This window comes from Mustelus asterias, chromosome 16 (assembly GCF_964213995.1).
Source record: "Mustelus asterias chromosome 16, sMusAst1.hap1.1, whole genome shotgun sequence".
Classification (NCBI taxonomy): Eukaryota; Metazoa; Chordata; class Chondrichthyes; order Carcharhiniformes; family Triakidae; genus Mustelus; species Mustelus asterias.
Genome location: NC_135816.1, coordinates 34,028,294 through 34,042,101, shown reverse-complemented (window position 1 = coordinate 34,042,101; position 13,808 = coordinate 34,028,294). Strand labels below are relative to the sequence as shown.

General features: G+C 45.3%; 1 protein-coding gene across 3 annotated transcripts in view; it reads right to left on the bottom strand.

Moving 5' to 3' along the window:
* Positions 1-4,176: 4,176 nt before the first annotated feature.
* The window catches only part of slc25a48 (solute carrier family 25 member 48), a 68,472-nt gene continuing 58,840 nt past the window's right edge, over positions 4,177-13,808 (bottom strand). For all 3 annotated transcript variants that reach the window (XM_078230883.1, XM_078230881.1, XM_078230882.1), the window contains 2 exons: positions 10,255-10,388; positions 4,177-7,590 (listed from right to left, as the gene is read on the bottom strand). In XM_078230883.1, coding sequence (XP_078087009.1) covers positions 10,296-10,388 — 93 coding nt within the window. In that variant the 3' untranslated portion in view covers positions 4,177-7,590; positions 10,255-10,295. The remainder of the gene's footprint in view (positions 7,591-10,254; positions 10,389-13,808) is intronic.

The window sequence follows — 13,808 nt, the reverse complement described above, 5'->3', positions numbered from 1 at the left end:
AGGTCACCATAAGACCTAGAGTAAAAACATTTTTTTCCTCATATGGACTCTGACTCCTTTGCCAGTCGCCATAAATCTACCCCCGGCCTTTCTGCCACTTAATTACTCATTCAAAATCCTCCACGGTTATGGACACCACTCCCTTAGCATTTTCCACTCCAAGGAGAACATCTCCGGTTTCACTTATCTCTCCAGGTAACCCAAGGCTTTCATCCTTGGTGTCATACAGGGTAATCAGTTCCTCTGTATTTAAAAACAGAAAAAGTTGAAAATCCTCAGCAGGTCTGGCAGCGTCCGTGGAGAGAAAAACCAGGTTAAAATTTCAGGCCAATTTCCCGCAACATGTAATATTTTGATTTTTCGCTCTCTTGGCAAAGGTGGAACTTTAAAGGCAGCAAGATAGCATTTGTAGCCTTTAACTGAGAATCCATTCAAACACAAAGCATTCCCATTTCATTCTTGGCACAGATTTCCCTCAATTTATAATTGCGCCCTCTAATCTGTGATCAGTCGCAGTTATGTAACATGTTAACACCCATGTTTTCACTCTCGACACAGATACTGCAAAATCTTTCCTCAAGGGATCAAACAGTTGGAGAGAGTCCAAGATTAAGCCACTGGTTTGTGGCTAGAGCAGGTTTGGTGAACTGATTTGAAATAGAACTCCATGAAGTCATTCGAGAATGAGGGAAAATTTCAGGCTATTTCTACCACAGTTTAGAGCATAAAACGCAGAAATGAGGTGCAATTAGAGACACTAATAAGTGCACCAATATCTCCTTTCACAGCAGAAGAACCATAGATCAGGCAGTTCAGCAGAATATACATGCTCTTTAAGTACTAGTCACAATTTGACGATTAAATGGGGCGATAGTGGCGCAGTGTGTCACTAACAATCCTGAGCTTTGGGGGCGTGGGTTCAAATCCAATCACAGCTGATGGAATTTAAATTCAATTTAATGGTCCAAAGATGTGTGGGTTAGGTTGATTGGCCAGGCAAAATTGACCCTAGTGTGAGGGGAGTAGCAGGGTAAATATGTGGGGTTACGGGAATAGCGTCTGGGTGGGATTGCTGGTCGGTGCAGACTCGATGGGCCAAAGAGCCTCCTTCTGTACTGTAGGGATTCTATGATTTGATTCTGATTCTATGATTCCAATGAAAAAATCTGGAATATAAAGCTCATGTCAGAAATGGTGACCATGACAACTGTTTACATCAGGCAAAGAAATCTTTTGTCCTTACCCGGATTGACCTACATGTGGCTCCAGTCCCACAGCAATGCTTGACTTTTAAACTGCCCTCTGATATGACTGTGCAAACCACTCAGTTAAGGATGGGCGACAAATGCTGGCCTTGCTGGTAACACCCACAGCCCAAAAAAAGATGCAAACAGCCTTGTGCCAGAAATCTGTTTTTAATGGATCAGAATAATAACAAAATACAAGAAAGTAGAAGCATAAACAGGGCATTTGAAGTGTCTGTTAAAATCATTAACCTCCTGAGCAAAAGATCCTTTTTAGTAAGTAGAAATGGTGGTTAATAAGAGCATTTGTTTTCTTAAGTCCTAATTGTTTTTTGTTTTTAATATTATGGTAATAAAGTAGCCATCTTCAGACCAGTGGCTGTTTACCTAGCTGTACTTGTGCTCTTTTCTGGAACAGTCCAAATGATTCCAGCTGCAGTGCTGTCTTCACAAAGCAGTCTGTTTGTCTTATTCCATTTTGTTATACTTCACTAGCTTTAATTTTGAATTGTATTTTACGTTATTTTTTTCTCATCACCCTCCTAACCTGCATCCATGATAAATCTTCTATTACCATTGTTTAACTGGCCGGTGTGGGCATATAACTGGCATTCTGGATTTCTATTTGTTCTTCAGAAGGTTCCATTATGACGAGGAAGTCATCATGTAGAAAAGTGGGGCTGTGAGCTCCCATGTTCTTTCAGATCATACTGAAATGTTTTAGAAACATAGAAAACTACAGCACAAAACAGGCCCTTCGGCCCCACAAGTTGTGCCAAACATATCCCTACCTTTTAGGCCTACTTATAACCCTCCATCCTATTAAGTCCCATGTACTCATCCAGGAGTCTCTTAAAAGACCCTATCGAGTTTGCCTCCACCACCACTGACGGCAGCCGATTCCACTCGCCCACCACCCTCTGCGTGAAAAACTTCCCCCTAACATTTCCCCTGTACCTACACCCCAGCACCTTAAACCTGTGTCCTCTCGTAGCAGCCATTTCCACCTTGGGAAAAAGCCTCTGAGAGTCCACCCGATCTATGCCTCTCAACATCTTATATACCTCTATTAGGTCTCCTCTCATCCTTCGTCTCTCCAAGGAGAAAAGACCGAGCTCCGTCAGCCTATCCTCATAAGGCATGCCACTCAATCCAGGCAACATCCTTGTAAATCTCCTCTGCACCCTTTCAATCTTTTCCACATCCTTCCTGTAATGAGGCGACCAGAACTGAGCACAGTACTCCAAGTGGGGTCTGACGAGGGTCTTATATAGCTGCATCATTATCCCCGGACTCCTAAGCTCAATCCCTCGATTGATAAAGGCCAGCACACCATACGCCTTCTTAACCACCTCCTCCACCTGCGGGACCGATTTTAGAGTCCTATGGACCCGGAACCCAAGGTCCTTCTGATCCTCTACAGTACTAAGAGTCTTTCCCTTTATATTGTACTCCTTCATTCCATTTGACCTGCCAAAATGGACCACTACTCATTTATCTGGGTTGAAGTCCATCTGCCACTTCTCTGCCCAGTCTTGCATCCTATCTATGTCCCTCTGTAACTTCTGACACCCCTCCAGACTATCCACAACCCCACCAACCTTCGTGTCATTGGCAAACTTACCAACCCATCCCTCCACATCCCTCCACTTTTAGTGCCTCAAAACTTCAGGAATCATTCCAAGATGATTGTAAGCAAAAATGCAAAACTTATTGGAAATTAAAATCAATTAGAAAAACAGCAAGGAATGTACCATGACACAAAAAGCAAATGAAAATTATTTTCCTTGATAGTTATTTTTTGGGAGAATCTGGCCATTATTTCGAAGTGCCCAACAGGTGATTAAACGGGAGAATTTCCCACCCATTCTTTGGGTGTACTTAGGTGAATGAATCTCCCGCATCACAGAGTGCCTCAGAGAGATTCACACTGGTAAGTGTGGGCGGGGCCTCACCCTGCCCGAGAGGCCAGCAGCATAGTGCTGAGTGCACCACTGCGCATGTGCTGATCTGTCAATGGGGAGATCGGTGCATATGCACCGCCACCAGCCCCCCATCGCTGCCCTCTCCGATGTTATTCCTGAATGCCCCCCCCCACCCGACGGCTGGCCTACCCAGACCCCCCTCTTATTCGCTGGCCTTCCTGAGCTCCCCTCCAACTGGACCAGCCCCAGTCGCTAGCCCCAATCTCCCCCATTCCTCATGGCCAGCCCTGACCCCCAACCCCATCATGGTCAGCCCTGAACCCCCCCCGGCCATGGCCAGCCTTGACCTGTCCCCTCACTCCATCCGCCACCAATCCCATTGCAGAGTGGCAGTGGGTTCCCCTTAACCAGGCCCCACCCCTAGTAAGCCCTGCCCCCTAGTCTCACCCCCTTGGCCCTGCCTGATGCTAAGTGGGCAGTTCTAGGATGCCTGGTGGGCAGTGCCAGGCTGGCATCTCCCAAGGGGCACTCCTCTGTCCCTGACCTCCAGGGGGAGCCTCAATGGCCTCTGTCCCCACCAGCGGGGTGAGCACCCCTGTTCCCCACTGGTGGGGAGCAGTTGTAAACCCCACTGATGGGAACCTCTCCCGGCAAGGGGGTGGGGAGGTGGAGAAACAAGCAGGTCCGGTGAAATAGGCACGGGGCTGATTACGCAGAAAGAAAAGGGCTTGGGAGACTTGTGATCGATCAGACACCGGTCGCAAGTCCCGCTAGAGGCCCTGATGTCTCCTGGCCCAAGTTACCCGAGCAGCACAGTGGACCAGGAGGACCTGGCCAATTTGTAGTGTTGAAAATATTCTGGTTGCTCTTCACTGATTCTATAACTGATCTATTCAATAGGACATTGTACAGTCTCCACATTTCACAATACTGTGTACATTCCTGTAAGTAAAATGTTGAAATTGCATTCATGGTAAATGACAGCCACATAAATCAAGAAGGTCAGTGAATTTCTGACTTATTATTCTTTATTATTGATCAAATCACTAAATGCATTACATATTGCACAGGTATATTAATGTTACTCTTTTCTCCTGGTGTTCCTGATTCTCCAAGATGCATGTCTCAGTCAAGAAAGCAGCCAACTAACTCATTTCCAGGACATGACCAATACATGATAAGAAGACATATAACAGGAGTGTAGGTGTCCCTCCTTCCAGAGATACAGGACGGAATTCTCCAGCTTCTCACACCCCGCCACCGCTGCCAGTGACAACAGATCATTTGGCGCTCAGCCAAATCTCCGTTCACTGCAGCGGGACTGGAGAATCCCAACAAGGTCGAAGAATCCAGTCCATAAAGTTGCCATATTCCCAGATGACCATAGCTTGCTCTCCCCTTTGATGGGGAGAGCTGACTCATGGTGATTTAATTTGAAGATCACCTCAGCTCGGGCAAGGGGCAAGGTTGAGAAGGCAAGTCTTCATGAATAACCTCAACTGGTACAGGAATTGAACCCGCGCTGCTGGCATCGCTATAACCAACTGTCCAACTAACTGAGATAAGTTCAAGTTTATTTATTAGTGTCACAAGTAGGCTTACATTAACACTGCAATGAAGTTACTGTGAAAATCCCCGCGTCGCCACACTCCAGCGCCTGTTCGGGTACACTGAGGGAGAATTTAGCATGGCCAACGCACCTAACCAGCACATCTTTTGGACTGTGGGAGGAAACCCGAGCACCTGGAGGACATACAGACTCCGTACAGACAGTGACCCAAGCCGGGAATCGAACCCGGGTCCCTGGCGCTGTGAGTCAGTGGTGCTAACCACTGTGCCGCTCCATAAAAATAAAGAATTCGGAATTCTCCAATGTCTTACACCCCACCACCCCTGCCAGCAAGAACAAAGAACATGGTGCTCAGCCAAAGCTCCATTCACAGCAGCGGGACCGGAGATTCCCAGCCATGATCAACCTCTGACAGATGCCTACCCATAAATGAGAACAGGGACACTGCAGAACAATGGATTAATTGTTCACCCCTCAAGAATTTGGTTCACCACCGAAAGGTAGCAACATGAAATAAGATTGAATTAGCATAGTAATATTCTCTACACAAATAGTATTTACATCAGTAATGTAAAAGACAGATACATGGTATCTAATTTACACTGAAATAAAGTATTATATTCTGCAATAGATACATTTTATCAGCTGATAAAAGATGAGAGAAGACGTGGTAAACTGGTAATAAGAATGTTCTTGCCGACTGCATATACAAATGAAGAATGTGGAAAACTCTTATCAATCTTAACACTGGCCAAGATCAATTCTACTCGAGTGCTGCATATTGGTTTGATTCACACTCTGTAACACAGGCATAGTTTACCATGGAGGCCATAAATAATATTATTCTGCTTTTTGCATTTTCTTTTTACAGTGAGCCATTAAAAAAAACACAAAAGCCAATACATTTGGATTGCAATCAGAAATCAGAATCCCACAGAGGAAAAAGGACAATTTTTTTTTTCAGGTGAGGTGGGGGAGGAACCTAAACCCACCGGGGATGCCGGCTGCAGACCGATAGGCATGCGCCCTGATCTCCTATATACAAGTCTACTTAGTATATGAGAGAACTGTCAACACCCCCCACCACATAGACCCCCTCTGAATATCATTCCCCTACAGACCCCCTCCGCAGCCCCCCCCCCACAGACACACCCCCAATTGCCATCCCCCCGCCAAAAGCCGGTCTCCTGATCCCTCCCCCAGTGCCCCAATCACTGGCATCTGATTGTGCCCCTGCCTCGATCACCAGCCTCCTGATCATCCTTCCCTAATCGCTGGCCCCATCACTAGCCCCCATCCCCTGACGCAGACTTCCTCCCTTCCCTCCCCTCTTACTGACCTTCTCCCTGCAGTACTCGGTCTGGCTCTGCTCCCATCTGGTCCCGCTCCCCAGGAGGCCCTGTCCCCTCAGTCCCCACCCCGTTGGCACTGCCCGGCGCTCAGTGGGCGGTGCCAGGGTTCCAGGCTCGTGCTGCCATCCCTCCTGACCAGGGGCCTCAATGGCCTCCGGTCCTACCAGCACTGCCACCACGTCTGGTCCCCATTGGTAGGGACCAGCTGTGATCCTCGCTGGTGAGGAACCCCACCGGTGAGGTCTGAAAGCCAAGTGAGCCCGGACAATAGCATCCTGGGCTCGCTAAACAGATTTAAATCAGGTCATGAAAATTAAAATCAGCCTCGTGCCCGTAAAAAGCGGCTTGGGAAGACTGCGACCAGCCCGACACCAAGCGTGATTCGGATTTTTTGACTCCCGTTGAAATTTCCCACCCCGCTACGCTACTCGGCCAATGCAGCAGGACGGGAAATTGTGCCCATGTTGTTTAATGAAAAAATAATATAATTTAATCTTGTTAATTATAAAATTATTCATTAAAAAAGCTTCATACGTTAAGCCCAAAATATTTTTAAATATGTGAATACTGAAGATGAAATTTTCCCTATTGCATTCTTTTTTGCCGTGTCTTGCTGATGCAAATCAATCTGACAGTAGTTATAATCATAACAACTCTGTACAGTTCATTCATTAAAAACGCACGATTATAGGGTTGCCAAGTATTCAGGATTATCCTGGAGCCTCCAGGAATTAATGATAAATGTCCAGCACACTGCTCCCAGCAGACCAGGGAAAAACCATTGAGGCATTTTTAAAAAATGTATTTTCTTAATTTTCTTATCGTTTTTTATCAGTTACAAAAATATTGAAAATGCAGAGTGGGGAGGGAGGGGTGATTGGCTAGAAACAGGAAGTTAAATGATAAAACCTCCCAAGAACTTGTGTCGGCAGCCCTACTTAGATATATTTTGTGAGTCGCTGTCTTGATATTCAGCTCCAATTCATTCTGCAAATTAACCCCCTTTCCACCCCTAACTATAAAAACAGAAACAGTAAAAAGCCAGAAATACTCAGCCGGCCAGACAGCCTTTCTGGAGAAAGAGAAGTTAGTCAGTCCATGTTTCAAGTCCAAAGATTCCTCCTCAGGACTGCTCCTCAATGCTTGCTGATTTCCTTTAATCCATTAAATCTGTTTTCCCGGGAAACATTGCACATAACCTCTGGAGTGGGCCGTCATTCCTAGTTGTCTTTTGTGGCGTCGAATGCCTCTTCTTCCAACAAGCTTTGACAAGTTGAAAACCAGGAGCCAAGGACGAGTCAATCTTTACAAATTTTATCAACAATCGGTTGGGGCAAAAAAACATGCAACTGGCCAAATTTGATAAACATCAAGTCAACGTCAAACTTCTCTGCTTATTGACCTCGCAATGCTTTCAGACCGAGTTCATATCCCAAAAACATGGCTGCACTCATAGGGAATCCACGAATAGCATTCACAGCTGCTCCTTTAAAAAATACCTGGTGAATAAAAGAAGGATTTTTAAGATCTTCCCTGCACAGTAACAGCTCGATGTACACTTCTGTTTTTATTTAGTTATTTTGTATGATGCAATTATTTCTTTCTCTAGTGATTGCAAACTCTCTAATTTCAGGCAAACTGCCTGCTGCATATTGAAGCATGAAAAGACATGATGAGAGGTGTCCCCTCTGCTGCTACCTATCTGTCTATGTCAATGCACCTGGCGAATAAGGAATACCTCCTTGGACCAATTCCTTAGCAGTTGGAAACTTATCTTGCAGGGGGCCGCTGTGATGTATATGAGCCTCAACATTCTTGGTGCTAATGTGTCAGTCTAAAACATGTACATTGATTTTGATTGGACATTGTTTTGCCTTCAATGTATACTGTGGCACGGTGGCACAGTGGTTAGCACTGCTGCCTCACAGCACCAGGGACCCAGGTTCGATTCCCTGCTTGGGTCGCTGTCTGTGTGGAGTTTGCATGTTCTTTCCGTGTCTGCGTGGGTTTCCTCCGGGTGCTCCGGTTTCCTCCCACAGTCCGAAAGACATGCTGGTTAGGTGCACTGGTCATGCTAATTTCGAACAGGTGCCAAAGTGTGGTGACTTGAGGATTTTCATGGTTACTTCATTGCAGTGTTAATGTAAGCCTACTTGTGATATTAATAAATAAACTTAAACTACTTATAAACAACACCATCTGGGAGCTGTCATTACTCAAAGCACTGGACTATTTTCCCCTTTCCCAAGAAACATGATATTGCCAAGCTGGTACCTCTGATATCAGCTCCTTAACCCAGCACAAAGATCCCATACTTACACAAGAGAGACTGATGTTATTTTCACTTAATGACCGCTAACAAAAAGTTGACCCATGCAATAACAAAATGAAAGTGACTATTTGTCAAACCCTTGTTTCTTTGCTTCAGAATTTCACTTGCAAGAGTTGCTGCTGGGTCAACAGAGCTGAGGATTATAATCTAAATTCTGCCTTAGTAGCTACACATTCACCATTTTAGTTGTTCTTTGCACATTTTTAGTACCTATCAAGATGAGGGTTTTCAATGTTCAAGAATAAAACATTCTTGCATCCAATTTGCATGCATCATCTGTTAGATGCAAGGCCTGCTACAACCCTACAGGGGCATTGGTGCCACCATACCTAATGTGCTTGAGGGATTGACCTGCATTAGAAGCAATTCAGTGAAGCTTCACAAGGCTGATTCCTGGGATAAAGGCGTTTTCTTATGAGGAGAATTTGAGCCTATCCTCACTGGAGTTTAGAAGAATGAGAGGTGATCTTGCTGAAACAAACAGGATTCTGAGGGTGCTTGGCAGGATAATGTTGAGAGGATGAGATGGATTTAAACACTCAATGGGGGTCTTTTCCACTGGTTGGAGAACATTGGAAAACCCTTGCCTTTTCCATGGGGAAGGCCCGGTGGTATTAAGTGTCCTTCAGGCACTCAAGTGGTCACCATTTGGCCTTCCATGTATTCAGGACCCAGTGAAGATAGTCCCACCTGGCTACCGAGAGCTGACAGCCAATCAGAGGCCAGCAATCCTCATTGTCATCAGTACCACTAGGAGTAGTGGCAGCTGTTGGAAGTTCACCCAACAGACGTTTAAGATCATCAAGGGACCCCCAGGCCAAAGGTCTGTAAGGGCGGGATAGGGATTGCATGGTGGCTGTCATGGGAGAGAGGGGGTCATGGGTCAGAGGCAAGGGCAAAAGGGTACCCTCTCCCTTCATGATACTGGGTCCCTCGAGGGACTCCCCAACAAGGGGCACTGGCAACCCCAATAATAGATTGGGGGAATCATTACGTGGGCATGCCTGGCAGACCCGAAAGAATGGGGGAGCGATGCCAGGATCTGGGGGTGTTGGGCTGGGGGTTACCATCTTGGGGAGAGAGGAGGGTGTCCCTGATGGGTGTAAGAGGCCCCCAGCCCCTTTCTGCCCGCCAGCACCCTCTGCAGTGGAAGCTGCTGGATTTTTCACTTTTCCCCCAAATTGCCCAGCTGGACAGAACATTGTGGTGGAAGCAGGATGAGGCCCTTAATTAGTCACATCATGGCCTCATTAGGCCTAAGGGCAGGGGGGCCTGCCTGACATGCTGCCCACCCACCGTAATGTGGAAGTAAGTTTGAGGGTGGAAGGGTAGGCAGCTGGCAGGTCACCTCTACTTGCTGCTTTTAAATATGCCAGTGGGGTACATAAAGTTCACCCTTTATGTAGATAGTCAAGCAAGGCATCAAATCAATGCTAGGTTGGCATCATGATCTACCTACTCTGTATACTTCTGACACTTACACGGAATACCTGTACCCTTGTTGCAGGTCTACCATAGTCAGGAGTACACACACCCTACCCCCATTTTTTACCTCAACTGATCCCCAGAGCACTGGCACTACATAGCTGAATTTTGGAGCCAATGAGGTTACACCACATGCAAGTCTTGCTGCACTTGATAAGGGAGCTCTTGATGACGCAGTGCATAAGCACTTTTATCCTGAATCCAGTCTGTGCTGTACCTGACCCAAGTATAATTATTTGAACACCTCCACCTTAAAAAAAAGATCATACCAGGGTTTAACTTGTCTAAAATCCTTTATACTCCAAAATATTCCTATTTTCTGTGCCTCCTTTGGCAATTCACTTACATTCAGTCCTTCCTTTTTGTAGCTCTGTTGAATACAGTGCACTATCCCCTTGTATCTTGTCTCGCTGACTCCATCAGCTTGAAGGCGACTTTTGACAACATCCATGGGAGTTGCAGTACCCCATGAAATTGTTCCTAAAAGCACAAATTTGAACAGTCAATATTCAGCACAAACAAATCCTGCGCCAAAATGAAGTAATTCCGTACCACTGAAGTGGAGGTGTATTCTATGGAGTATCTGCAAACAGTCACATGGTCGGTAGCTGATGACCATATACAGATGATGTGGAAAGGTGGTCTCAAGGAGTTACGATTTTGTAAGTAAGCCACCCAGTTCAGCTAGAATCATATTTTTACTACATTCCCTTGCTTATGTTTCCCTCTGGCTTTTGGAACATAAAATATCTGGAACGCAAGTTGAGTGGCTTCCACCACTGCTGCTTTTCTGGCTGCCAGGAAAATGAGAGTGACTGCAAACTGAAAGCCAAGTCCTTTGAGTCGGTAGGCCACAAAATAAGAAGCAAGGATGGATCTGAAAACAAAAATCATAAAACCAACCAACAACATGTCCACTTACATCACAACCACAACTGGAGGAGATGGGAATTGAAGGAAAATGAGGTGACGCTCCCTCTGACTGCTCTTACCTCCTTGCACAGAAAGGTTCGATCACCATTTGCCACTTACTGACAACAGTCTCTTACTTGTTTTCAGCCTTGAGGGCATTTCTCTACACTATCGGCAAACACCTTTCACTGTAGGGTTTTTTTAAAATCAGGAGTGCTTCATTTTGTGGTTAATATCCTTTTAAACAACACTATACATAATGAAATTTTAATACTTTGGATTAGATACTGGAATACAATATCAGCTGTTTAGAGGATTTGACTCTAGATTATCACCAGTGTAATATAATGATAAGAAGCAATACTATCTCTGAAAGCCTTGTGGAATGTTCTGCATTTCTTCCACGCCTACGTATAAATGCCAAATATTCCTGATGCACAACTCTCAAGCAGGCTTCCAATTTTATTTTTAACTTTTTGTGAACACCTGTTCATCAAAATATGCACAATTCATTCTATGTCAGCACAGAAATGTAGGCCTAGATTCTCTTCCCAGTCCCACTATAAGTGAATGATACAAGGGATGGAACTACCGCTGCAGCTGTCATAAAGAATTCTCTGATTTTCCCCAGAAGTCATCCATAGTCTCAATCCCCACCAATGATTCTTAAACAATTGCTGCACATTGGAATTTAAAAGAGTGAGGGGTGACTTGATTGAAGTATAGAAGATCCAAAAACGGTCTTGACAAGGTGGATGTGGAAAGGATGTTTCCTCTTGTGAGCGAATCTAGAGCTCAGGGGCACAGTTTTAAAATGAGGACAGAGGTGAGGAGAACTTTTCTTTCAGAGGGTTTTTTGACTTTGGAACTCCCTTCCTCAGAAGGGGATGAAAGCAAGATCATTGAATATTTTTAAGATGGAGGTAGCTTTCTTGTTTGGCAAGGGCATCAAAGGTTATCAGGCCAAAATGGGAATGTAGAACTATCTTATTGAATGGCAGAATAGGCTTCTGTTCCGATTTTGTATGTTTGTACGTCAGTTCTAAGTGCCACAAATTATTTTAAGAAATTGCACTTGAGCTGCTCCAGAAGTGGTGCTACTCCACTGTCATATTCCACTCTCCCTTTCCCATGACGATGGCAAACCCCCCTCCTCACCGAAGTCCCACACATTACTTGGCAGGCTGGGTGGGAATGCAAGCAACAGTGAAGTAAAAATAGCACGAGACTAACCCTGGGAAACCGGCTGAATTGGGTGGAGGGCAAACCAGTTGGACAACATCATTAGCTGACAAGTGCCAGGATTCTCTGGCTGTTCAGGCTGACAGGATCTTCTGGTCCCATTGAAAGCGCACTCCCGCTGCGGGTTTCCTGGCAGTGTGGAGTGTAATCAATGCAAAATCCCATTGACAGCGACGGGAACAGAATCTGCTGCTGTCAAACGGCACACCACCTCCCGCTGCCAGAAACATGCGGCAGGGAAGCCAGAGAACCCCCTCAAGATTTCCATTGAGGAGGAATATCTAAGCCCCTCTTATCCCAGTAATATGTCTCACGCAGATGTGTTGTTTTTATAAACATTCAAAAACACCGGATTCCCCCAGTACCTCAACTAAACCGTCGTTGCTGTAAAAGAGGAAATAAAGAACACTTGTGGTGGTTTTTACACAAAAGCTTGTAGAGCTAAAGGAAGTCACACAGGCAGGGAGGAGTGAGGCCTTGCAGAAATCCGAAAACAAGGGTAAGGATTTTTAAATGAGCAGTTGTCGGATGAGGAGCGAGTGAAGGCATCAAGCTAACGGGTGAATGAGATTTGGAGCAGGGTAAGATACCGACAGCACCATTTTGGACGGGCACGGATTTGGAAGGTGGGGATGGGAGCCTGCATTGGAATAGCCAAACCGAGATGAGAAATAGAAGAGCACAAAGGATAGATCCTGGAGGCAACTGCAGGTGTAATAAAATGTGATTGGGAACAGAAGCCATTGTAGGTGATGCCCTGGCTACGATTAGATAACAGTGTAACTAAGCTGCCTCAGTTCCAACGAGCTGGATGATGGAGGAAGGGCATTGAAAGAGGAAGGTGTGGTCAACTGTGTCGAAACTGTAAAGAGGTCGAGAAGGATTGCTTTATCATAGTCAGACATAAGGAATTACATTTATTACAGAACAAAGGCTGTTTCAATATGTGACAGGTCAGAAAACGCAGCTGGAGGGACTCAAATATGAAATTGTGGTAAAAGTGGGCATATTTTGCGAGCGAGAATAAATTTGCCTCTATTTTCTCAGAAGACTAAGGAAATTTGGCATGTCAGCTACGACTCTCACCAACTTTTACAGATGCACCATAGTAAACATTCTTTCTGGTTGTATCACAGCTTGGTATGGCTCCTGCTCTGTCCAAGATTGCAAGAAACTACAAAGGGTCATGAATGTAGCCCAATCCATCACACAAACCAACCTCCAATCCATTGACTCTGTCTACACTTCCCGCTGCCTCGGCAAAGAGCCAGCATAATTAAAGACCCCACGCGCCCCGGACATACTCTCTTCCACCTTCTTCCGTCAGGAAAAAAATACAAAAGTCTGAGGTCACGTACCAACTGACTCAAGAACAGCTTCTTTCCTGCTGCCATCAGACTTTTGAATGGGCCTACCTCACATTAAGTTGATCTTTCTCTATGCCCTAGCTATGACTGTTACACTACATTCTGCACTCTCTCATTTTCTTCTCTATGAATGGTATGCTTTGTCTGTATAGCGCACAAGAAACAATATTTCACACTGTATACTAATACATGTGACAATAATAAACCAAATCAAATTCAAGGGCATTGGAGGGAGGTTGGAAATTGGACCATAGTTTGTAGGCACAAAGAGATCAGGATTAATCTTTTTGGAGACCATGTAAAGACAGCAGATTTGAAGGGAGACTACAGCTGAAGAGAGGAAAGGATGAACAAGAGCAGCTTGAGCCAGGGAAGGGAA